At 43.2% G+C, this 27,500-nt stretch overlaps 1 protein-coding gene across 1 annotated transcript in view; it reads left to right on the top strand.

Annotated features, from left to right (window-relative positions):
- The window catches only part of kmt2ca (lysine (K)-specific methyltransferase 2Ca), a 126,340-nt gene that overhangs the window by 22,914 nt on the left and 75,926 nt on the right, over positions 1–27,500 (top strand). Inside the window, 4 exon segments of the mRNA XM_042068828.1 lie at positions 1,261–1,414; positions 14,553–14,768; positions 19,792–19,943; positions 20,880–20,989. Coding sequence (XP_041924762.1) covers positions 1,261–1,414; positions 14,553–14,768; positions 19,792–19,943; positions 20,880–20,989 — 632 coding nt within the window.

Genomic DNA, 27,500 nt, shown 5'->3' with positions numbered 1-27,500 from the left:
AGATGGAGAGCACACGTTACACCTGGAGCAAGTATATGGGAAGCACTTAGCTGATGGAAAGGAAGTCATCTGGTGATGGGTGCATGGGTGTCTTCTCGAGTGGCTTTATTTAAAAGGGGAGCGGAAGATATGGTTATTCCCGCGCGCTCATGCTTTAAAAAGCTGTGTGTATCCTCTGACAGTCGCACTCTGTCATCGGAAAGTGTGTGTGTGTGTGTCTGTGTGGGCAACTCAGGAAGTCTCATTATATATTGTTTTTTTTTTTTCTCCAAAGGTTTCAGCAAAGGTCATATCACCCTGTTGTGTATTTTTATGGTCTGGTCTATCTTTCCCTGATCTGTTTGTTTTTGGTGTCAGTTTGTGCGTTGAGTGAAGTGACTTCCTTCTTTTTACCAAAGCCTATTTCACCTTGCTTGTTTTACCTGAAGTTGTAGAGTCAGCAAGTTCTCCCTTAAATGAACAGAGAGGGGCCTGTCTGTTAGTAAAATGGGGGGTTGGGGTTAGAGGAAGTTGAGTGTGAGCGTGTGTGTGTGCATGCGTGTGTGTGTTGAGAGGTTGAGGCATAGATGGTGATTGATGGGAAGATGGTGAGAGATTGAGCAAACGTGAAGTTAAATCTGAGGGTCTGAGGGGGTTGCAAGGTTTTTTTTTTCAGTTTTGACTTGGCTGTCCAGTGTTTGTTACAGGCAGACATGCTTGTTGTCCAGAACTAAAGTTATATGTTTATATGTCTGTTTTTGTTTGGTTAAGAGTGGGCTCATTTTGAATAAACATGCCAGTCTTGCCCCTCTTTGCAACCAGTGGTGTGTTCCTCTTACACATCACCTACTCCTCTACTGCCATCAGACTCTATAGTGTGTGTGTGTGTGTGTGTAAGCAAAAATAATTCAGTGCTTTGTCAACTGGCTTCTCTTCATGAAACTCTTCATATTTCCATTAATTTTATTTTATTTGAGTTGAGAAGATGAAGTAGGTGATGAAGTGTTGACAGTTTCTTTCTTTGCGTGAGCTGAATTCAAACAAATGTAGACCGGCACAGATGGAAAAATAAATACAGATTGGTTTTGGTTGCTGTTGGTGACCTTCTGTATCCATGTGACAGAGTAATCTGCTTTCTATTGTTATTTTAATAAACTTTTTCTTACACTGTTCCATCTTTCATTCATCATTCCAACTTAAATGTCAACTGAGATCTGATTCACTTTTCCATGTTTCAATCCCCAAGAATAAAGCATGACTAACTTGGGTTTTCTCTTTCAGAAATGGCGGAACTGGATCTGGAGGAGGAGGAGCCGCTCCGGCCGCTGCTCTATTGCCCCGGCGACCTGCAGCCTCTCTCGCCGCTCTTCCAGCGTTCCGTGTCCGAGGACTCGGCTGGCTCGTCGGCCTCGGCCTCCGACAACGCCAAGACCAGGTCTGTGTCTGCTCAAAGCCCTGTTTGTGTGTTTGTGTGTGTGTGTGTATATAAATTGTTGAAGGGTGTTTGTGAGTTTGAGAGCAAGAGTTCGTGTAAAGAAGATTGGACAGTGAAGTGTCTTTGTACTGAAGCCCTGCAGTGTGTGTGTGTGTGTGTGTGTGTGTGTACGTGTACAAAGTGCCTCAACACAGCATTTTTTTTTTCTGCAGAATGGAGCAAAAACAAGAAGAGTGGAGAGGGAAAGAGGAGAGAGTGAGGAAGTGAGAGAGAGAAAATGAGAAAGGGAGCGCATGAGAGCAAATGCGAAAGAGGGAGAGAACGAGAAAGGCAGGGTTGGCGAGATGGGGGAAGGGTTTACAGGAGAAATAATTGCACTGGGAAAGATTGAACAGCAGAAAGGAGAATGAGAAAGAGAGTGAGAGAGCAAGCCCATAAGGGGGAGGAAGAGAGAGGAAGAGAAATAGAGGGAGTCGGGGGGGGGGGGAGAGAAAGAAAGAAAGAAGGGGAAGGAGGGAGGGAGGGAGGGAGAGAGGGAGGGCAGGGTTTAGGGGCCTCCAACAGTACTAGGTCTGGCAGCCTGCAGACTGAACCACTGGTGCTGTAATTAGTACAGGGAGATAGAGAGGAAGGGAGGGAGAGCAGAAAAGAATGGGGGAGGAGAAGACTGTGGTAGAGCAAAAGAGAGGGAGGCCCTTTTCTTTTTAGCTCCAATTAGCACAGATTGTTCACTTCTTCATGCTGATCCACACATTAGACATCAGCAACATGTGTTTGTCAGATTCCCTCTCACACACACACACAGGAGGGTTGAGGAAGGTTGAGAATTTCCTACGGGGTGGTCTCTAGGAATACATACGACCATTCGCTGAAGATGATTCAGCATTAGGTTTCCCGTTATGACACAGGGCACAGCAGAGTGATGGCTGTTTGCAAATGTGTGTGCGTGTGTGTAAGCCATTTCAGACATACGTGTAAGACCGGAGGTTTGGCGGATGTTAAACGGTGTGGCCTTATATCTGAACGACATAAACGGTCATATGGAAGTCCAAACTTAGCCGGTTGTTCTACTGCTCCCCCCCTAGTATTTCCTCCAGACATTATGTAAATGTGCTGTGTCTGAACGAAGCGTAGAACATGCGGTTAAAACTCACCTGGTGATCGTGTTGGTGATGTGTCTTTCGTGCGTCCATGTGGTTAAATCTGACTTAAATGCCAGTGTTATGATGGAGTGGCATAGTGCTGTCCAGAAAATCTCCGACCTAGAAAGATGCAGACATCACGGAGCTACTGTCCATGAGGGCAGACAGCATTGTGATAGAACACATGAAGGGAACGGCAAGAGACACATTGATGTAGCCTACAACTGCATCACAAGGCCAAAGGAATTCAAAAGACCAAATCATCATAAGCAGAAGGCGCTGAAAAGGCAGTAGCCTACAGCAACGTCGTTGATGATAATGACAGGAGTATTTAATAAATTGTTAGCCAACACGGTCGGTTTTCTGTTCATTAATAGCCTTCTCATGACCTCACTGCTGAGCTCGCTGATATTTGTTGAGCATAAATATGCCTAGAGAAAATGAAAACGAAGAAAACCCCAACTTTGTTCCAAGCTCCGTAAATGTAATAGACACATGGGGAGAGGATGCTTTTGGAAAAATAAACCATGAAAAAACGAACCACTTCACTGTTCTGTTAGTATTTTGTTTGTTGCTTAAAAACGTATATGATGGCCTTGAAGTCTTGAGTTAGCCAACTGAATTGGCTGGTACCATAAAGTTTGTGCATGCTCTCTCCAACGCAAACCATATTTGGGGTTCCATAGCCAAGTAATTCTGCTACATAACGTTGAAAACAGATAAATGTGTTTATTCGAAGCACACATACAAATACTGTAGGTCGATTTCAAGTGTGCTCTTACGTGACTACTTCAAGTATTAGTAGTAGTGGGGCCTATGTGTCTAATTTGGGGGCCTGTGGGATTCGCATATTAATTTTTGGAGAGTATTATATCTTTGTTCTAGGGGTTCTTAAGAGTAAAAAAAACATGTCTCCATTTTTTTTTTGAAGGACCCAAATTAAAGGTCAAATTCAGAAAAGGTCAAATATGGTGTTTTGTCCATAAACCTCACATTGCTGGTATTATAGCATAGGGTTTGGTGCCTACAAGGTGTGCAAAAGTGGGCCACATAAACAATACAACATTATAAAACATTTTTAGGCTGATGATTGATCTCTTTAACAAGAAATTGTGCCTAAAATTCTCGAAATTGTCCGCTAAAAAAATAATACTTCAATATCAATACAATCAATTCATGCCTATTAGTGTGCTTGAGTGTAGGCCTAGCCTGCTCTGTCAGTTCTTGTCTACACCCATTCAGAGCACAAAGTGCAGAGATCTCTGTTAAATCAAGTTTAATAGACTTAATAGACTTTTACATAGTACCAGCTGAAGTCTGTAAGGCCTTCCGTAGCTTATGTAAGTGTGATGAAAAGAAAGGGTAAAGGATCAGATAGACAAACAGACAGGTGTGTGTGTAAGTGTTGGAGAGAGAAAGAGAAAGAGAGACACTACCAGCATGGATGGATTATGAACTTTCAGGCCCCTGGGCCCAGATGTATTAAGGGCCACCCACTAATTGTTGCGGGGGACATTTTTAAAAATGTATTTGATGTGATTTCCTATATTCTGGTGCATTTTGGGGATGGCCAATACTTTAATTCAATCAGATTCATGTTGATATGATGTGTTGATATTGAGGCAATGATTCCATGCAATGGCTTGGGCCCCCTGACTCCTTGTCTCCCCTGGGCTTGGGCCCGGTAGGCCCATGCAGTAATCCATCCCTGACTACCATTTGGCTGATGATAGCTGGCAGTGATAGAATTTAGAATATTGAATAACCTGAAGCGCATAGTGCTCTGTTCTTCATGGTTGGTGATATTAGTGACCTTCTAGCCTTCTACATTTGAGCAAGCACATTTTCATAGTCCATGGTGGCACAGTCTAGTTAGGTTATATTCTGAGGTGTGTCTTTCTGTTAGTCAGGTGATGGCACACATATTCTAAAAGAAACAGATTTTGGGCTATGTATCCAGTGGCAGATATGTGTGGACTGGTGAATGAACCATCACTAGAGACATATGCCAAATTTCTTGTTTTTGTCCATGAGAGAGTATAGAGATGGGGATCACAGATCAGCCATTGTTACAGTGCAGATTGCCATTGTTACAGTGCAGTTATCTTACAAGAGAACAAAGCAGTTTGGCACAGGAACTGCTACAAATCCACCTGCAACAGTGAGCATCTGCAGCATGCTAAGATTCGCTACTAGAAATCATGTGAAGCAGGCAGGACTCAGTGTCTTCAGAAAAGACGTGGTAGACCATCTTCTGAACCTGCAGCAACACCTGCAACTGCATCAAGTCCATCTAGAGGGACTTTGTACACTTGTTCAGCAGCAGCTGCTGCCAGCATAGATAAGTGCTTCTTCTGTCAGAAGCAGACAAAAGAGCGTCTTCATGAGGTGTCCTCTTTCAATGCAGGCAACCAACGAAGAACTATAAGTATTATTTTGAAGTCAATGACTTTTAACAGGTAGCCAGTGTTAAGATGCTAGGATGGGGAAAATATGTTCATATTTTTTGTGTGTGTGAGCAGCTGCATTTTGAATAAACTGTTAGCTCTTTAGACGGGTATTATTACAGCCAGCATAATAGCATTGCAATAGTCTATCCTTGAGATGACAAAACATTAATTTCTTGGCATCTGGTAAGGAGAAGGACTTCCTTGTCTTTGAAATGTTCCTTAAATGGTCAAATTAAGCTTTGGTGATCTGTTTTATGTGATTACTTAGTGCTGGGTCCTGGTCAATTATAAAACTCCCAGGTTTTTAACACTTGTGGATGAGGTCAGTGGAAGATCACTATATGTAGCCTGTGATGTGGACAGGATATCCCTCATCTTTTTGAACCTAAAACCATGCCTTCTGTTTTATCTGAGTTCAAAAGCAGGAAATTATTCGTCATCCATGTCTTTACAGCTCTTATACATGTGTCAAGTTTGGCTAACAGGGTTAATTCATCAGGTTTTATGGAGAGGTATAGTTATGCATCATCTGCTAAACAACAGGGGCCCCAGTACTGAGCCTTGAGGCACTCCATATTTTACCATATTCTGGGTAGATGGTATATTATGGACCTGTACAAATTGTTGACGGTTAGGAAGGTATGATCTAAACCAAGTGAGTGCTGTATCTTTGATGCCTATCAAATTTTCAAGCCTAAGTAGTATGTCATGATCTATGCTGTCAAAGGCAGCGCTGAGGTCCAGGAGGACCAGTATATTGGTTTTCTTTCGGCCTCTTTCCCTCCTTTTGGTCTTGCCACTTCCCTCATCCTGTCACAGAGAGAAATATCAACTTACGTGGTCTGTGTTAATATGATGTGGTGGGCATTTCATGTGAGGGTTTAAGACGAGCACAGTTGAGTGCTTTGTCATTGCATGTGACGACTAGGTTCAATAATGACATGGTGATGCTCTGGAGCCGTCAGTGTTTGAACTTAATCGGAAATGTGTTCTCTGGTGGCCTCAGGAGAACTGGGTGTGTGTGTGTGTGTGTGTGTGTGTGTGTTTGTGCACACGCATGTATTTGTAAGGATTATTGGGAAAGTAAGAGAGAAGTAAGTCTTGTGTTGTGTTGCGTTTGTCAATCTCTGTGCCTATGTTATCACAGCGCCTGTGTGTAGAAATGTGCACGTGAGGGATTGTGGGACATGACACTGTTGCGTATGCAAAGCGAGTGGGAACCGAAGGGGGTTCTAATCAATTGCTTCAAGAGACGGTTCTGTTTTTTTTTTTGTGTGTGGAGTAGTTGTTTTAAATCCCCAGAGAACTTATTAGCAGTGCAAAATTTCTTCGAACAAATATTTGATGAATACTTGCTGTTTTTGCTGGCGTGTGTCAGATGTCATTTTTTTACATTTGCTGACAGCCGTTAAGCTCGTTTGTTCGCTGCAAACAGAAAGATGACGCTCTTCTGTCCCTCTGGGGTACAAGTCACAAAATTTGGCAGATCCCAGGCATTCACAGCTTAATCTGTGTCACTGTTGGAAGACACACACACACACACACACACACACACACACACACACACACACACACACACACACACACACACACACACACACACACACACACACACACACACACACACACACACACACACACACACAGACACCAGAGGCGATTGCTCTAAGACTACAGGGGAAGCTCAGCCTCCTAAAATATCATGGAAAATCGCATCAAATTACACTATTACATTAGCTTCTAGCCTACTATTCCAACTAGAACATGCTGAAAACATGTTCATCTTCATGGCTAGTTTGTTCAGCACATAGACTGTATAGTCTATGGTTCAGCAATAAGGTTTTGTCGGTTATTTATCGTGATTTCGCACCCGTAATACATTGCTGTGACGACACAATCCATCAAAAAACCCATAGACGCTCAGCTTCACTGGGCTTTCAATGGCACTTACAGAGTGGGCTGATCTCAGTGCAGAAAAGCTACACGTTTATTGGACAAGCGCCACAAAATCGTCATTTCCAGGGAAGCCCGGCGTTTGGGAGTGAATGGGACAGTGGGATGGCCTGGACGCCGAGCTTCTGTATGATGATTGGAGGAACCATCATAGAGGCTGGACTCTCTTTGATTGACAGCATATGTCGCGATCTGACGGGAAGTGGTTCAAGTTCAAGGGATGCGTTAACGTTAGTGTTGACCGGTGAAGTCAAGAGGCAAGGCAAGTTGCAGCTCAAATTCTCATAATGTGGGAGCAATATAGTCGGTTTCCATTTGTCTTTGTAAATAGCATACTGTAAATAAAACCGTAATGTGGAGTTAGAGTTTGTGACTTGCTTTTGTTTCAGTTGTGTATTTAGGCTAAGTTGGGTAGCGCGCTATATAACGGTGTAGGCTACATGATGCCATGCCAACTCTATAGCCTACTGTTTGGCCTTTTCGGGGTTTTGGGATAATTTTTGCCCTCAAAGAACAATATAGCACCTTTAATAATATTAAGTTAATAATTGACCAGTTTTATCAGAGCTTCCCCTGTTCCAAAGAGCAGCAATCGCCACTGACACACACACACACACACACACACACACACACACACACACACACAGCTTTTGTATTTCTGATTGAAATTGGCTGCATTTCTGCAAATTGGCTTTATTTCCGGGTCTCTCTTTCTAACCGTTTCTCTGGCCCTCTCTTTTTTTCTTTCTCACTCCATCTCAATCCTTCCTTCCCTTCTTTTCTCATGTCCATGTGTCAGATAACGGTAACAGACCTTGCTTCCCATGCCTTTGGTGATGAGGAGCACTGTTGTCACATGAATGAACAGGAAAATGTGCTCCTGTGTCATAACTGTCAAAGCTGAACATGAACCTGTAACCTCCCCCGTCCACACACACAAATATATATATATACACACACACACACACACACACACACACACACACACACACACACACACACACACACACACACTCCACTTTCTGCTGGTGTGTTTCAGTCAGACTGGTCTTTAATGACATCCTTCAGGGACCTGTGGAGGATGACTGAAGATCCTCAGACACAGTTGCTTTTTTGAAAGGTTGTCAAAAGCACATCACCTATTAAATAAGATGGAGGGGGTTGGGAAGGAAAATAAGCAAATGACATTTGACCTAATTCTGGGTAGGACTCAGAGTTCAAATAGTCTGCAGGGATATCAGTGGAAGGTTGTAGAATGAAAGACTGAACTTGTAGTATCCATTCACTGAGTTAGTAATAGACCATTGTTATCTGAAGTGGGTCTTGTGTGTCATGGGTGACTATGACTGAATACCAATATCATTTTTGTCAGTGTAAATGCCTGTCCGAATGTGATGTTTCTTTCATCGCCCATCGTTTTGTAGCTGACAGTTGATCACTGGAGTCATATGATTGAAACAAGCAATAGGCTGGCTCCCAAGGTTGATATATTAGTACAGCACAATGCTGTCGGTCTATACTCACATTAGCCTGACGTCGTCATTCTCAATTCTAGTCAGAATTTGAGTCTGATACTGCTCAATTGGGATGTGATTATGGGGCTTGTTTCAACCGATATAGAGGGGAAAATGCCTCTGCACTCAATTGGATAGACCTAACTAATAAGAGCAACAAAATAGCTTACCGTGAACTGTAGGAAGAACACCGTAGAGAAGCCATCCTTCTCCAATGCCTTAACATTGTTTTCTGGTCGTTGTTTAAAGTTATTGCGCTGTCTTCTGGTCGTTGTTTAAAGTTATTGCGCTGTCTATCTTTAACACCCGATAGCGAAATCTAAGACCACAAAATACATAGGGGTAGGCTATTCGAAAAACGGATGTCTCCCCTCCTTTGCTTTTAAAAATAATTCCGTTAACACTAGGGTTGGATATCGTTTGAATTTGAACGATTCCGATTTCTTATTTCGATTCCGGTTCCTAACGATTCTCGATTCCGATTTTTTTTTTTTGTAAGAGGCAGGGTCAAAAAAAGTTTAGGATATTTAAAATGAGCTAGCTAACCAACGGTCTTTCTCAGGGTATCTGCACATTTTCCAAGTGCAAATTTAAAGACTTTTAAGACCTTTTCAAGACATCTAAATGAAACTTAAGACTATACCACGGCAAAAAGATATATATGACTGTTTATGCAATATTTTTTTTTCCCTACTAATTTTAACCCCCACCCCATTTTGGATGTCTACAGAAGTTACCAAATATATTTTGGCGAAAGAAAAAAAATTGTGTGAATTACCTTCAAAGCTATAAATGCCCAATTTTGGGGTCTGGGCTGCTTGCTTTTGAAGCTAGCTGTACATATTTCGTTTTGCTTACGCTGAGGCTGACTGTTCTTCACCTGTGTCTGTAGTAGCCTAGGCTACTTGCCAAAGACATGTGCACTGGACTGGATTCCCTTCAATATTTTTTTCAAAGTTAGACTAAGCTATTTACATATTTTAATAAGCCTACTTTATATAATTTACTATGTGCATCTATTGTCCAATATGCAGCACAGCAAATTAAAGTTAATCCACTACTTTTACTTGTTTTAAATGAATTAAGAGACAGATCCTCCTCGCATGATCCTGCTGAAAACTGCTGGTTTCATCTCAGGCACGCACGTAGCCTATTATGAACGCAGGTTTTTTTTTTTTATGTAGCCATTCGCCGACATTCAAAAAATATGCGGTTATAGTCACAACTTTTGCGAAGTAGGCCTAGCCTACTGGGAAACGCTGGCAAACAAGCTGCTGGCAGATATTACAGGTAGGCTATTATAACTTAGACAGATATTTTCTTCCCTAGGCTAGGCCAGCAACACACGCTGGACAGATGCAAACAGATCAACTTAACATAGTATTTCCTCCTGTTTGCGAAGCACTGCACATAATTTGACCAGCAGTCTTTGCGTCCATAGTTTGTGAAACGATGCTGCGTCCGAGCAACGATTTTAGATGCCAAGCGCAACTCCAAAAAGGAGAACAAATGAGCGTCCGGCTTGAGGCTGCGCCTCTTAAAATCCATATGTCCGGCCTAAATTCGAACGTATGGCCAACCTATCGCTCTTTCTCCTGCTCATTCTACCGTAGGCTTCCTCATTCCACGTAGGCTACGTGTATATCTCTCTGGCCTCAGCTACACCACGAAAACGTCAGGTATATTATTTTGTACATAGGCCTACTGTAATTACCGTTTTCACACCTTTAACCACACCCGTGAAAAACATCTTCAATCTGCAACCACTACACTTCCTCCCGTAGCCTAATAGCCTATTCACTTATACAATTGCGTTTTAAATACACGAAACTGGATTGAGACATCACTCGCTCTCTTGCACTCGCTGGCGGTCCCATACGCACATTTAATACCTCTCTTTCGAAAATTCAGTTGTATTTAAGGATCCGCGGGAACCCTGCTTTCTGAATGAAATAGTCTGACCTTCTCCATGAATTTTAATTCTATGAACTATGCGCTTCTTCGTTGGTGTTCAGCAGTTTCTTCTTCAGGTCGGCGGACTGGGAATCGAAACTAGGAATCAAAATTTAAACTTTTGAATGATTCCGGGAAAATCGCAAAGATAGTCCTGGTTCCAATCAATACTCAATATTCGATACCCAAGCCTAGTTAACACCGATGCTAAAAACAGCTGGGAAATGGTGACGCAGACCCCTTCAAGCAAACAGGTGGCCAATCAGAAACGAGGGAAAATGTCACTATGCACTATGCTGTTTTCCCTTGATTACATGCAGAAGTGATACCGGAGTTTTCACTTTGGTCGGAGTTTTCAGAAATAATCGTTTTCAGTGATAAAACCTCCATTTTCATGTAAATGAAAGGCCAAACCGCATGGAAATGTATGCATTTTTCCTATGTGTAAACAGGGGCTTAGAAGCCGTCTGTCTAGCTTCTAGCCACAACATTTTTGTTGCAAACAAAATCAACCGAAGCTTGCTCAGATGACGTGATGGTCGAGGCACTGTTGCTCATCTGTCCATCATTGTACAAAGCCCAATTTGATTGGTCTGAACAGTTCTGGTTCAGGCATATAGTTGCTCCACAACAGAACAAGTCCAGACCGAACTTTCCGTCCTCAAATGTTGTGGGCGGGACTATGTTTGGCTGCTATCCAGGCTATACACTCGTAGCTCTACAGCAAGGGCGTACTTTTGGTCTCAGCTTTGGTGGGGACACATCCCCAACTCCTGTTGTCACAATACCAATATTAGTGTTTCAATACCAATACTAAGTGAAGAATCTCAATTTCGATACTTTTGCGATTTTTTTTAAAACTTGATTTGGTTTGTGTGATTTGTGAGATCATTCACATCAGTGGCAATCATAGAATTTGATTGACCCTCCACACACACACACACACACACACACACACACACACACACACAGACACACAGACATACATAGAAAGTGATGGTTGTCATCAGTGTTGGGCAAGTTACTTCAAAATCGTATTATGTATTACTCATTACTGTCATTTCAAAATAATTTGTTACATTATAATATGTATTATGTATCCCCCCCCCCATTAATGCACAAATAGGCTGACACCAGACATAATTTCACTGCATTTCTTACTTCCAGTAACTATATGCATGTGACAATAAACTTCCTTGTATCCTTGTATCTGAATTGTAAGGAATTACACTACTATTGTATTACTTTTGAGTTACTTTCACCAAAATATCTAGAAATATGAATTTGGAATTCTAAATGCAGTTTATTATGCTAAATGCAGCTCATTGCACTTCTAATGGAGGGTGATGTGGTATAACATAATGACTGAGCTAGGCTTAAGGCTAACAACAGTAGAATGCAATAGGCACAGTGATGGCTCATGATTCAATACAAGGAACAATCATAGCCAGAATTTTGTTAAAAGCAGACCAAAGGTCAAAGTCTGGTCAATTGTGATAGAAATGCTGTAACTTTAGGCTTAGACCTACTCATTAAAATTAACAGAGAGCCCACTACCTGTATATTGCAACCCAAAACTTAGACATGTCAAGATTTCTGAAACATGTAATATGTATTTCAAATACAAAATAGTATTTTGTAATTTTTATTTTATTGGGTTGAAGGAAATGGCTCTGTATTTTGTATCAAAATACTTTATTGGTGTGTATTTTTGTATTTTAAAAATACTGCAAAATACTATGTGAAAAACACTAACAATTAAAAATAATTGGTAATTAGGCAACAATGGTTAATGTTTATCGCAATCATCTAATGTGAGAACAGCTGTGTTCAACGACATTCACAGCTTTTCAGTGACGGCCTTTGCTGAAGCATCAGCTCTGGTCTGAAGTATAAGTATAAATACTCTTTTGATCCCGTGAGGGAAATTTGGTCTCTGCATTTATCCCAATCTGTGAATTAGTGAAACACACTCAGCACACAGTGAACACACAGTGAGGTACCCACTAATCACGGCGCAGTGAGCTGCCTGCAACAACAGCGGCGCTCAGGGAGCAGTGAGGGGTTAGGTGCCTTGCTCAAGGGCACTTCAGCCGTGCCTACTGATCGGGGTTTGAACTGGCAACCCTCCGGTCACAAGTCCGAAGCGAACCAGTAGGCCACGGCTGCCCTAAAGCACTGGTGTGAAGTTGTACGCAAGTAAAGATGAGCAAGGTTACCTATGCAAGTTCACATAAGGACACCGACAAAGGCAACAATGTCCTTTGGTATCCAAGCCAATTAACAGAAAAAATGTCAGATATCTCAATGAACCACAATGACATCAATAGATGGCAAGGTGTTGAGTGTGTTTGAATTCCCCTCCTTGTAGCATCCTTTTCTGCATTGCACAGTGGGGAGAAGTTCACCTTGTTTAATTAAATAACAATTATATTTCCTTATTAGCTGCATACTTTGGAGATATTAAGGCAAGTCAAGTTTCTCACATACTGGAAGTTCAAGATATACAGCCTTATGATTTTCTTATTCAGTTCTACGCTGGACTTGAAATTTGGCACAGATACACAATTATGATTTTGGCCTATTGATTATAATGTGGTTAATTGTAAGTATATTTTAATCTCTGCATTTATCCCAATCCGTGAATTAGTGAAACACTCAGCACACAGTGAGGTGAAGCACACACTAATCCCGGCGCAGTGAGCTGCCTGCAACAACAGCAGCGCTTGGGTAGCAATGAGGGGTCGGGGTTCGAATCGGCAACCCTCCGGTTACAAGTCCGAAGCGCTAACCAGTAGGCCACGGCTGCCGAATTGAAAGCTCTGTCAGTCAAATTCAATATCAAAATGTTGTACTTTGGCCTTTTATGGGGTATGTATTGGCAGACGTTGACACACCTGTTAACTTGACTGCCCTGCAAAGTAGCCTGTGCATTGGCATTCTCCATGCGTGTAGCCTGCGTGTCAGATAACCCTGACGTTTCTTGTATTGTCGTGCTGGCTGTCGGAATGATCAGCAGTACAAATAAGTTCGCTAAAATATTGGTGGGGACAATTTTGTCATCTTAACATTTTGATTAGGACTAGTCCTTAGCGTCCCACCCTAAATTTACGCCCATGCTCTACAGTGAATTGGAAATGATTCACCTGTGTTTAATTTTTTGTTTGAAGTTACAGTTAATTTGTTCTAACGGCTATACTATGATCGTGGACGTTGTTTCCATGTGTGCAACGTTTGTGGAACTCCATCGTGGCATCATCTACCGATGGAATCCTTTAGTCCCATTGGTAGTCATCTAAATTGTGTCACCTCAAGCTTAATACTAGTTTAACTCTGTGCCTGTCGTCATCCCCATCTGTCATTTTGCCTGAAGTCATTCCAAATTACGGAATTTCATCTCTCCGTTCCACCTTCATTGTTACGTCACTGCAAGTATCTTCCTGTCTGAAATGAGGTTTAAGAGGCGAACACTTGATTGGTGTATCATGATTTGAGGGAGCTTAATTGAACTCTGGTCACTTACAGTGTGCCATCAATAAGGTGATTCAATGCCTTTTGACTGTTTCTTTCTATTGCCTGTATTCCGTTTCATATTCTCCTTCTCTGCCCTCTCACTGTCTGGTGTACTTTTTTACCTTTTTCACTGCTTTTCCCAATGTTTTTGTTTGGATATGATGGGAAATGTGTGTGTGTGTGTGTGTGTGTGTGTGCGCGCTGGTGTACTGGACTGGTGATATGCCCTGAGGATGTTATATTTTTGGTTAGTTTAGTTTGGCGGTTTTCAGCCAGCATTTTATTTTCATTTTCATTTGACATTTGACAATCTTGTCTTCACTGCCATGGTTGACCACCAAGGTTAAGCACTTTCAATTTGTTCTTGTCAAAGTGAGATTCCACTTTATAAATGGTAAACAAACTGCATTTCTCTCTCGCTTCCTTCTCTTCTCTCTTCTCCTCTCTGTGTAGCAGTGAGAAGTTGTGTGGCCATGTGTGTTCTGCTCTTGTGTTGGTGTATATCAGACTGGTCTGGAATGTATAAAGTATAATTGTAACAATTATAAATTGATCTCTCTTTCACTCCCTCTTTCTCTCCACCCCCCCCCCCCCCCCCCTCTCTCTCTGGCAGTGAGAGGTTGTGTGCCTTCTGCTACTGTGGGGAGAGGAGTGTGCTGGGCCAGGGCGATCTGAAGCTGTTCGGCCCAACGCCGGGGTACGTGCCGCTGCACATCCGCAACCGGCACGGCAGCTCCGAGAAGGACGATGACTACCATGACGACGACAATGATTCTGATGACAACGACCACAGCCAGAGCCCTGGCCAGCGCGAGAGTGGTCTTAAGAAGTAAGTGTGTGTGTCTGTTGGGGTGGAGTGGGGTGGGGGAACGTTGACGTGACGTTTGCAGGTAATGGTTTTGGTCCACATCTACAGGGATGGATATAGTTAAATATTAAAGGATGCATTCCACTCAATGAAAACATGTACCTATGTGTTTTTCCTACCCACATATTAATTCTATTTTATGCCTACAGTATGTATACCGGTAGTTTGTTTCTTAAAACATGCTAAAATTACATTGAAATAGCAACATAATGTGATGAAATAACTGTTTTGACAATATTCAAAATACCTATGCACCATGTTGTGATATCTACTAAAGCTAGGATGCGACCCAGCCAGCCATGACCATCTCTCTTGCAATACCACTGTGTACCTGCTCTGTATTGAAAACAATGCAAGTCAATAGAAGAGTAATGCACGTAATGGTACAATCGAGAAGAGCAAACGTAAAATGTCTGAGTTTCTAACGTTGATACCTTTACACATATTCTGCCATTGACATGCGAGGACTGTAGAAATGCAAGTGGCAAACATCATATTGTTGGCAACAGTCCTATTTCTAGGGACTGTTGCCAACACTGTTGACTGTTTAGAGGTGCTGATATCACAGCATGTAGGGAAAATACATGCTGAAATGTACGACAGTGCACAAGAAAGACTTGGGAGTACAGCCCCAGTTAGTGTGTTAAGGATGCAATGATACAATATGCCCACGGTTCGATCTCATGGTTTTTGGGCCAGGGTAACGTTACGGGTTCGGTATTAAAACAATAAATTATACTTATTATTTTATATAGTTTGGAAATAATAGAAAATGACATGTACGGTTCATGTCTGCTTAGCGAACTGTAGGGAGCCTACTGTTCGGTTCAAAAATGTACTATGTACCGTGGTGTGTATATGCTAGTCTAGTCTAGTCTAGTCTAGTCTAGTCAGTAAATCTGTGAAAGGCCAGTTTTGGTGTGTGGATTTATATGTTGAAAGGGTTGACTGGTATGTTTCCCTTGTGAGGATAAGAAAAAGACAGAGAGGCCTAGTATAACAAGTACGTGCAATAGGCTGTGTCTCATCTCATAAGCCAATGACCTGTCTTAACCAACCAGCCTACCATCAGCAGTCGTCTCTCTCCTGTGTGTGTGTGTGTGTGTGTGGGTGAATGTGGGAGAGTGAGAGTGTGGGTCATGCCCCCAGCCCCCACCCCTCCGCCCCCTTGTCATTTAGAGAGCAGTGACCCTGATGGCCCCCCACACAGGAGGAAACAATGGTGAATGCCACACTGCTGAAGGCCCAATTAGAACAGTGAGGTGTAATTACTCACTGTGATCAAACGCTGCTTGTGTGTGTGAGCAAGTGTGTGTTTAGAACCCCTGCTGGCTCTTTTTTTTAACAATGCCAGAGGTTGGGGGAAAGGAATTTTGCATAAACTTTTATTGAGCATTTGTTTTGTTAGTTTTCCATTCAGGGTGGCAATATCCCCATTTAATAATAACAAGGTGAAATTCCCCAACACCTCTACCCGGCACCACCAACATTAGTTGCTTGCTTGCCCATGCACTCTGTCCATTTGTGTGTGTGACACTGTGATTACCAGTGGCTTGAGCTAGTGATCAAGTAAAATTAGTGTTCTCCATTGTGCATTGTGAAGGCAAAAACCAGGAGATCTAGAGCTCTCTGACCCAAATAAGCCAACGTATGCTAATGAACACAGCTCTAGAATTCAATTTGGGTCAATTAATTTGGTGCCAAAATGGCCCTGATGATTAGTCACTGAGAGAGAGAGGGGGACAAACTCCATGTGGGAGAATTTCACTGGCAGGCCTTACCACAGCTATTCTGTCCGTCCTCTCTCTCCTTCTCTCTGGACTGTTTTTCACCCTGGCCTTCCACGTTATCCATTGTTGACAAAGGTTCCTGTCGAACGGCACCCTAGGGCCCATTGGCCGCCTGCCTAATTTGCCTGCCTCTGCGCAAACCAATCACACGGCTCCCCTGAGGAGCGCTGACGTAATGCTGCACCCTGTGCCTTTCCTGGCAGCAGGCCAATCAGCAGATCATTGTTGCGCTCGAGCCCCGCGATTGGTTGAAGTAAGGGACGGAGCCATGCCAGTGATGGATGGATGGGGGGGAGGGGTGGAATGAAAACAATAACAAATGAGGGAGAGGGAGAGCAGAGGGAGAGAATTTGGAGTGAGCCATTGAAGAGTTGTTAAGGTGGAAGATGTTAAGGAGGTCTGGTGGATGACTTTGGTGTGTAAGAACTTAAAGCAACATCATGCAACAAGTTGACACTTTTTTCAGGTGTATTTTTTATAAGCAACAATTTTTGCTTTCAAATTAATTCTCATGGAATATGGTCTCGTGAAGGATAGTTGTTCCCAATAGCTGTCCAGGCTATGCACTGAGTAGTTCAGCAGCTAGTGGGCTGGAATTCAAGCGTGGCCCAGGTTGTTTAAAATTTAAAAAAATGGATCATTATATTTCACAGCTTTGAAATTACTATCCTTTCTTTAAGCCCTGAGTTATGTGGTTTGGGTCACATCTCCCCCTGAAAATGAAAGAAAAGCCTTTATAGCACAGCATCACCAACAATATTGCCAAAAGGCACCAATTAGCAAAGATTTTAGAAATGCCAACTGGGGTTTTGATGGTGATTGTAAGGTGTTTACATACTTTTTAAGTTGGCAGCCCATTAGTTGTAGATCAAAACTCCATAATACTTTAAAGATCGAGAACTGAATTAATGAAACATTTGCCATAATTCTCACGTCATTTTGTTTTAGTTTGCAAGGACTGATGGCACCCACACGTCTCCGCATTGTGGTACTATGGCGATGGTGTGGTACCGTGGTTGAGGCGCATTAAGCTGATGAGTGCTAATTGAAGGTAGCTTGACCAGTCTCTGTGTAATCACACACTTAATGAAACACTGCTCCAGTTAATGAGAGGCATCTAATCCCATGATGGAGCTTATTATCGAGACCCACTCAAGATTGCTATCAGATTGCACCGCATTGAGGCAGGACACACAGATTGATTAGTAATTGGGAAATTGATTGGCCTTATTGGTTGAGCCTAACCTCAGATCTACTTGAAATGTTGATCGAGACCTCAAGCTTGGTTTGTTGTCAAGATGTCAGTCATAGTCTAGGTTCAAATTACTCAGGTTTTTAATGAAATGATGTAAAGGAATTATTTAACAGTATAGCATGGATGTAGTGTCTCCATCAGTGTTTGACTTAAAAGTGCAGCTGCAGTTTTCTTTACAGTGATATCAATGTCCATACTACGGTCAGGGAGATTATGCTTGTGCTATAGATGATTTCTGTAAAGGCTGTGTGTTTACAGCAAAACCTACAGTATGTAGGTGTTAAGGTCCATCACTAAGAACGATAACCATAAGTATAAACAAACATCGTTCTCGTTATTATGAATGACGACATTCACACATAAACTATAACGATAGCGACATGAAGAACGATATCGTTGGGGGATCACCTTCAGAGCGATTTTTGGAACGATTAAAAGCTAATAGCCAATCAGAACCCATCAATTTTTAACCGTCACATTCATTAAGACAAGGAGAGACTTGGTTTATCGTTGTTCAGTGTGAACGCTTTTATCATTATGGTTATCATTATCGTTCTTGGTGTGAAAGTCATAGATTAATGGCATGTTTTTGCCATGTCATTTAATGGCATTGATGCATGTGTAGCATCTAACCATGTGTGTAGCATAGTTGGTCCGTTGATGAAGTTTGATATGATTTTAGCATGATAGATGAAAGCTGTTAGAGTAGTGATGGTCCATTACTGACAAGCTTTATTTGTACCGCCTGCAGCAGGTTATTTACACCTGTAATTAAACTCTGCCAAGTCGTCTCACGTCAGGGCAACCAAATGGCAAGAGAGAGGCTGGACTGTGATGTATAGCTGAAGAGAGGAGATTGCCCATTATGTTTTGGCAAGGGCGAATGAAAGCTATTCTTCACTGCTTCCATGCAAGCTACATTGAGAGAGGTTTGCGTGTGTGTGTGTGCGCGTGCGTGTGTGTGTGTGTGTGTGTGTGTGTGTGTGCATGTGTGTGCGTGTGTGTGTGTGTGTGTGTTTCTGCTATGGGCTTTAATGGAGAGGAAGTACGGCGAGAGACACTTTATTTAGATGTATGCAGATGTGGCAGAGGAGGAGCGAGAGAAGAGGGCTACTGTTATTCCCTCTGAATTCACACCCCCTTCCTCCTCTGCTCTCCTCCTCCTGTACTTGCTCCTTCTCCACTGCTGCCCAAGGGCTGCCTGGCCCTCTGTAAAACCGAGACTAGCTTTTAAAATGTTAATTCCTGTTTTCCGCTTCCATGAGCCTCAGAGATCTCCAGACTCGTTTAGGAGGCTCATCCAAGGCAGCCAGGCATTCCATGAGTGCCCCCCCTCTCTCTCTCTCTTCCTCTCTCTCTCTCTCTCTCTTTCTCTTTCTCTTTCTCTTTCTCTCTCTCTCTCACTGTCTATCCCCCTTCTTCCTATTTCCTCTGTATCTGAAGCACTCTGTGTGGGGCGTAGTTGAACAGCCAGTCCTTGTGCTGTTAGCCAAGCTTTGATAACACCCCTCACCCTCTGACTCCTTTAACTGCTACATCTCTAAAAGAGCCCGCTCTCCCCAGTCTTGCCATTATACAACAGTCCTGTTTGCTCAGAAGAAGGTTTTAATGGACTTCTATTTGCTGGGTGCGTTCACATTTATAGTCTAAATTGATCTAAATTAGGAATAACCGATGCACAAATCTATGCCAGAGATACGGCTTAGTAATTCTGAAATGTTTAGAAATAGGATCATAAATGTCCTCTGATGGTTTAACAGCCTGTTTGAATGATTATATTACATTATCAGCCTGGAGTTGCGTTTTTTTTTTTTTTTGTCCCAAGGGTGCTTTGTTCAAATGCAGTGAAATGTTGCTGGTGGGTTTCCGCATACCATGCCAAACCTGACAAAGGTCCCTCCGTAGCTCGCCTTTAACCCCTCACCTTTGACCTCTCCAGGATCAGCTCGCCAGACAGTGGCCTGCACTCGTCCTCGGCACCAGGCAGCTCTGACCCATTTGGAGAGGAGCCGACGCGGCGGCCCTGGGACGAGCTAGGACAGATTGGTCTCCCTGATGACATCAACGTCCAGTCACTCTTCGACCCCACTGGTGAGTGGCATGCCCTCAGATCTACAATCTTTATTAATGATGTTCCTCTTTAGCTCTTGAAGGCAAATGATTCCATTGACAGATGCAGTGCTTCCGTGCGAACTGTGTGAACTGTAGAAGTTACACTCAGAACATGAAGGAAAAGGCTAATAAGGCATTAAATCTCAGTGGCATACATTTTAAGAAATACAAGAACCATGCCATTTCTTAATACCTTGGGTGCTTTGCATGCCTTGCAAGTCTGCAGTATGGTGTTTACTATTGTTGACAAGCGCATCAGAAATGGAATATTGATTTTTCATTGGCAAAGTTCAATAGGGATTCAGACAACGTGTATGAATAATGTTGATGGAAAACTGATATTATAGTGGCCAATCTGAATTAAAGACTCCATAATGCTAGATAATTTTAATGATCCGGTACCTGTAGCACAGCTGACATGGCTGTCTAGCCTACCTCTAGCTATTACCTGCTGTGTTAAGTTCACACTGATGTTAAGTGTTGGCTAATTAGCTTTGCTAATTTAGCATGGGTGAAGGAGGTATGACCTGGATGTTTCCGGACGTTTGTGCTGGTGGCACTACGGTGCTGATTTGACACGTTAATGCTCTCCGTGTTAAAGTTACCGATGCAGCGGGTTCGTGTTCCACCACACATATTAAAGGTGTGAAATTATAGCAGGGACAGGTGTGCTCTAAAGGGTGGAGTGGAGCATCCGTGCCCTTTTACATCAGGTCCACTGTCAGAGGATGGGCTTGTTAGAGGTCAGAGGAGGTCAGCTTGTATTCATGTCTTTCTCCCATTGTGCATTTTATACCATAAATAATGGATTGCTCATTGTTCCTCTGTTGTGCAACGTTTATAGCACACAGGATGTCTTAGAAGTGAATGATTTACAAGATTGATGTTTATTGTTTGTGTGTGTGTGTTCCTCAGGCCAGTGTTGTGCCCACCTGCGCTGTGCAGCCTGGTCGGATGGTGTGTGTCGCACGGAAGGTCAGGTGCTGCTGTACGTGGACAAAGCAATAGACTCAGGGAGCACAGAGGTGAGAACCAATCACATGCCTCCTTTTGTCCTCCATTCCTTCATTTGTTTGTTTTTGTTTATTGTCAAGAGCGTGTTCACTAACCAATCAAAAGCTGAAATGACACATTCATTGTTTTCTGTTTTTTTGTTGTTTTTTTTGTCTTGGGCTTGGGTTTAACACCATGCGTTAGGCCATGCTGTGGGCCAATCATCTGACTGGCATTTCTTTTGGTTTTTTGCCTTTGTCCTTGTTTTTTCTGTCTGGCCCTGTTTTGAAGTGGACTTAAAGTGGTTTGAATATGCTCAATGCAGTTGCAAAGGCCATTCAGTTTCATGCCCTGGTGATCAGCAGTTGTTTATAAGTGGAGCGAGTCAGCCTCACTTAGAGCTCCCCAACCATCCACCATTCCAACAAGCCATGCGTTTTAAGTTATACCACTACATTCAGCTATGTGTAGACTGTCAGAAAAGTCATTTTGATATGGATTGAGACCCTCATACAGGTTAATCTTTGCTTGAAGTCTTTAGTAGCTACTTGGATGCCTTGAGAAGGTGGTGAAGAACAGACCTTTACTCGAGACCATAACAAATTAAACTCCATGTTAGCATTGCAAGATGCCATAGTTTGCTTTGGCCATTTTGATTAGCTGAGTGGTGCTATGCTAATGCTGGTCTTGTTATGGGGATTTGCCATCCCGGCGCAGTGAGCTGCCTGCATCAACAGCGGCGCTCGGGGAGAAGTGAGGGGTTAGGTGCCTTGCTCAAGGGCAATTCAGCCGTGCCTACTGGTCGGGGTTCGAACCGGCAACCCTCCGGTTACAGGTCCGAAGTGCTAACCAGTAGGCCACGGCTGCCCCCAGTTCAATCTTATAGTTAGGACTGAACTTGCTGCACATGGGTTTGCTGGCTATCTCGTTGCCCAGCAACTGTAGTGAGTATAGTGGCACATTTGTTAGGAGATGAATGATTGAAATGAAAGATGTTTAACTCTACAAGCACAAGAATCAAGTTTCACAACCATGTCTTAGTTATTGTCTCTCATGGTGTTAAATGCAGTTTTTTGAAAATCCTGAAAATCACCAAGGTTTGAACATGTAAATGATATCAAACAATTGTCACTCTGAGTGGTACGTGGTAGTAGCGTGGTGGCTAAGGAGCTAGGCTAGCATACAGTAGCCACCAAATTTGTGGGTTTGATTCCTGACTGCCACTGTTGTGCTCCTGAGCAAGGCACTTAAGCATGAGTTGCTCTTGGGAAACTGACTCTTGTAATAATTGACCTAATGTAAGTTGTTTTGGATAAAAGTGTCAGCGAAATGAATAAGTCAACTTCCTTGAGGGGAAATGATGACTGTCACTTAGTCAATTGGAGTCAAACTCAATCAGCAAATCTGACCAACCCATCAAATCGGGTTTGCAGATAAAATTTGCATGATGAAAATGACCCTTCTGGATTATTATTCTGTATCATAGATTTACCAGTTTCAGAGACTTCAAATTGATATGATGTTATTTTAAGGTGAAACTACAAAGTACATAATTTGCTAGTTGGTACTAATTTCAATAAAGGAGGATAATTAGGCTGAAAGAAATTAAATTCAGTGATTGACTTTCAATTAATTAACGAACACAGAGAAATATGATTAGAGCGAGCTGATTCTCTGGAAATGTCATGTCAGACTAGAAGGCGTTTCCCCAAGCTCAAGCTCATGAAAAGCTATGGAATTATGCATTTGCCCGTAAAAATTATTAGGCACTATTGATAATAATAAGTAACATTGCGCTAATGAAGGTTATAGTGCATACTAATAGTAATTGTTTTTATTTATTTATTTTTTACTGGGAAAAGAAAAACCAGGGCATGCCAGCAGCAGCCCCGGCAGTCGGCAGTCTTGATTATGAAGCGTTTGTGTGGTGATCATAAATTTGGTTATTAGCGGCACAGGGAGGGAGCGTAGAGGTTACGCAGGTCCCCTGCTCTTTAAAAATATTTTCTAATTAGGAGTTGAGTGGTCTGTAGCTGCCATGGCAATTCCTCTCCGCTGCGACTCCACTAATTAACGCAATGTGATGTGGCAGATTCTGGGGCGCAGCGGAGGAGGGGTGGGGTAGGGGGGGGGGTGAGTGCTGATGAGGGGTGGGGGGTGTTTGGCAGGGAGAGGCCCATTATGGGTAATTAATTGTTTTTTACTTTGCACTTTTTTTCTTCTTTCTTTCAGCTGCCTTCCTCCCTCAAGGGCACAATCGCTGTGCCGAACTAAAGGGGAGAAGGAAAGGAAATGGATTAAGCCACTGTTTTTGAACAGCAAATGCTGTTTTAATTTTGGGTCAACGTGTTTCAGCGTTAAACAATAGCCATGGGGTGGGAAGTGCTGATGGCTGAGGTGGAATAGCAGTATGATGGTGGTGATGATGACGACGATGATGATGATGATGATGGTGTGTTGGATGTTGTTACCAGGCACCACACACATATTCCTAGGCTCTTCCCCAAGCTGAAGGGGTTCCTCTAAATTTTGGCAGACATGTACTGCCCAAGAGCCGGTTGACCCCAAAATCTGGTTGTGGTGGGAATATGACTGCACTGATGGATTGGGGACTGCCACATGCTCAGGCCCATGACAACAGACCACACACACACACACACACACACAGTATCGTACAGTGGTTTATAATTGTGGAAAAAGTGACCGTAAGAGAGATAGATGATCAGCTGAGGTCTAGACTATAAGTGAGTGCATGAGCTGGAACAGACAAGTAAACAAGACTTGGACTGATGTCCTCTCTGCATGAGCTTACAGTGTTATGAGTGTGTGTGCGTTTGTATGTGTGCATGTGGGTTTTTATGTAGGAATGTTGGGCCTTGCATGCGCACATGTAATGTGCGAACACTTGCCATTACTCTCCACATAGCCCAAGGGCTGACAGACGGTGTCATACAATGAGAGTGAGAGAAGGAGAGAGAGAGAGGGTGTGGGAGAGAGAGAGAGAGAGGGTGTGAGAGCGAGCAAGGCATGGCGAGGACGAGCAAGGAGCAGAGATTCACAGAGAGAGAGAGAGATACACAGACACAGGAGTAGAGGAAGATGGTTAGGAAGAGAGGGGGGGGGGGGAGAGGCATGAGGTGTTAGTTGAGGAGGGATGTGTAATGCAGTGAGAAGAGTCAGGGTGAGATTAGGACGGAAGGAGAAGAGGTAGATGAGCAATGTGTGTGAGATGGCACGACTGAAAAAATAATGATGTGCGTGCATGCGTGAGAGAGAGAGTATTCGTGAGAGGGAGAGAGAGAGAGTATTCGTGAGAGGGAGAGAGAGAGAGTATTCGTGAGAGGGAGAGAGCGATTGAGAGATAGAGGGGCAGTTCTTGGTTATGACAGAGATCCAGCAGACAGAAGAGGCTCTAGTTATAGCACTGTGAGAAGACAAGTGTGTGTGGTGAGTTAGAGTGTTATGCCCTGAGTAATTAAGGAACTCTCTTTCTTTCTTTCTTTCTTTCTTTCTTTCTTTCTTTCTTTCTTTCTTTCTTTCTTTCTTTCTTTCTTTCTTTCTTTCTTTCTTTCTTTCTTTCTTTCTTTCTTTTCTTTCTTTCTTTCTCTGTTTATGAGGGAGAGAGAATGGTAGGAGAATTGTGATGGAAGGGAAATTCATGGGAGTGCAATAGTGGTTTGAGGTGTATGCTTCAGTGAGACGATGGGCAGGCTGTGTCTGTGTCTGATACCATAGCTCCACTGGTTTGTGTACAGTGTGTGCGTGCGTGCGTGTGTGCGTGCGTGTGTGTGTGTGTGTGTGTGTATTTGAGAGAGAAAGGGAGAGATGGATGAGTGTGCTATAAAGGTCGATGTTGGCGGTGGAGCTCGCTGGGCTGTGAAGCGGGAAAAGGTCACGATGCTCAGGAGTCCACACTCCACACATGACACACATGACAGACACACACGCGTCACACACACACACACGACACGACACACCACACACACACACTAGGCTTGCACTACTCTGGTTAAAATAAGAACATGATTTTCTTACTTAGGATTGAGATTACGATTCTCTCACGTTTTCATATTAGAGATGTGTGATTATGAGATTCTGGGCCGATACTGATGTCTAAAACAGCAACTTCTTTTTTTGTTGTTAATTATACCCTTGTAGTGGCAGAGAAACAAAAATGAGGGAATCTGTTAGGGAATCCAACTTGTGACTGAATGGTGGCCAGTTCGATCCCTGACTGGTAGGAAAATAATGGGCTGCCCACTGCTCCGGGTGTGTATGTGTGCTCTTAGTGAGCTCACTGATCTGAGCGCGTGTGTATGAATGTGGTAGCCTACAGAAGGAAAAGCAAAACGATACAAGATATTTATATACGTATATTGGCACATCACATTTGGAGTAAGAAAGGGAATACTCTTGCTTTTGCAATAGTTTCATGAATCTGATACTGGACATAAAAAAAAAAAAAAAAAACAATCATCTTCATCTTGTGTCCTGTTAGCTATAAAGCCTTTGACAAAAATTGTATCTGTGCACTTTCTGTACTAGATGATGTCGGGTAAGTAGGTAGGTAGAACTCTGTGTAAGACAATCTGGTATTTGAATCAGTAGAATTGCTGGTTGGCAGTGGAGGCTCATGTGTGCAGTGTGAGTAAAGCACAAGTTCTGAGTGCTGGGCTGTGTGCTGCCTTGTAAAATACATAATTCCCAGACTGCCTTGTCCTGTGTGAGTGTGTCTTTTCCTGCTCTTCTGTCCTCTTCTCTGTCCTTACATGTCCTCTCTTTGCATCGTTCTCCTCTTTCTCTTCTCTCTCCTTCTCTTCTCCTTCTCTTCTCTCCTCCTTCTCTTCTCTCTCCTTCTCTTCTCCTTCTCTCTCTCTCCTTCTCTCCTCTCTCTCTTGTCTCCTCAGCTCTCTTGTTTTCATCTCTCTCTCTCTCTTTCTCTTTCTTTCTCTTCTGTAATCTGTCTCTGCCTTCTGCCTTTGGCTTCCTCATTTCTCCTTGCTTGTAAAATTCCTCTCCTCTCTCTTTCCTCTCTCTCCTCTCCTCTCCTCTCTGCATGGCTTAGCTGTAGGCCCCGCTCTGAGGAGCGTGAAAAACACCCAAGCAGCTTTCCCAGAGAGTGTGTCCCTCCCCTCCCCCCTCCTGAGGAAGTGTCTCCAACACGCTGGCACGGTGCCAGTCCTCTCTCGCATCCTTCCTCCCAGCTCCGCTCCATTTGGACAGCTGCCATTTTGCCCTTTTCACGTCTCTCCATCTTTCTTTCTCTCTACCATCCCTCTCTCCATTTGGATATGGATAGGAATGACTTAAATGACCCCCAACCCCTTCTCCCACCAATAGCCGACATGAAAAGATTAAGTGTTAATTTTACGTGTTAGCCTACGTTTCACTGTGCTGGACGGACGCTAATACTATTAGCAGCTGGGAAGTTTCATTAGAGTTTCTGCCTGAGTGCCGGCTGAGATGACTTCAGGTAACGCAGTTGGATAAAGCCTCCATACACACCCCTGCAAGACATGTTTGCACTGTCCTCAACCCTCACAGCCTTCATTGAGAGACAGAGACAAATAGAGAGAGAATCTGAGACTGGAGAGAGAGAGAGAGAGAGAGAGAGAGAGGAAGATTGAGAGAAAGAGTGCACTAGAGAAGAGGTAGAGAAACAGTGACAGAGTGGAGGAGAGAGGGATGAATCGCGAGATTCTGCCGTTTTCTCTGCGGAGTTGATGTGTGGGTGGTAATTGCTCAGCGCTCTGTGTTAAAAGGTATTTGCAGATTGCTGCACTTCAGGCCTCTGGCCAAATCAGCACGTTGCTGGTGGAACAGAGAGAGAGAGAGAGAGAGAGATGGAAGAAAGAGGAGAATGGAGGGAGGGAGAGGTTGAGTGGGGGAATAGAGAATGCAGTTGTTCAGCTGATATAAGGCAATTTTTGTTCAAGGCCATTTTGCATTCTGGGACCCCCCAAAGTTGTACATTATTCAGAAGCAACCCTTTTGTGTGTGTGTGTGTGTGTGCGTGCGTGCTTCTTTGTACATCTACACAGGCAGACTGGTATTGTCTGGCCATATCTGCAGTTATCCCATGTCTGATACATGTGGGTTACTCTGTGGATGTTGAAAAGAACAGACATTAATCTATCAACACTCATAACTGAAAGCTAAACGTCTGTCGTCACCCCAAACCCATTGTGTTCAGTGTCAAATAACAATATATGGATACCAGACTATGAAGGTTAATGTTTCGTGTCCTTAAATGGACCTTTCCATGGAGCTTGATGGTTTCCTGCTCTTTTGTCCCATAAATCTGCGGTTAGCCAGGACACGATTGAACGTCCCCTGTAATTGCGGTGACATGGTCCAATTATGATGTGATGACGGTAATAGAATGCTTGGAGTCCAACCATGTGATTTGTTGCAATGTGAGGCCCACCACGGCACAACACTTATTTACATCAGTGAACACCACCGCCACACTCCTGCTCTGATATTAAAACACACACACACACACACACACACACACACTCACACTCACACACTTCATGAGGT

The sequence above is a fragment of the Alosa sapidissima genome, chromosome 17, assembly GCF_018492685.1.
Source record: "Alosa sapidissima isolate fAloSap1 chromosome 17, fAloSap1.pri, whole genome shotgun sequence".
Lineage (NCBI taxonomy): Eukaryota > Metazoa > Chordata > Actinopteri > Clupeiformes > Clupeidae > Alosa > Alosa sapidissima.
The sequence above is the reverse complement of the archived record's forward strand: the minus strand, read 5'-3'. Positions and strand labels throughout refer to the sequence as shown.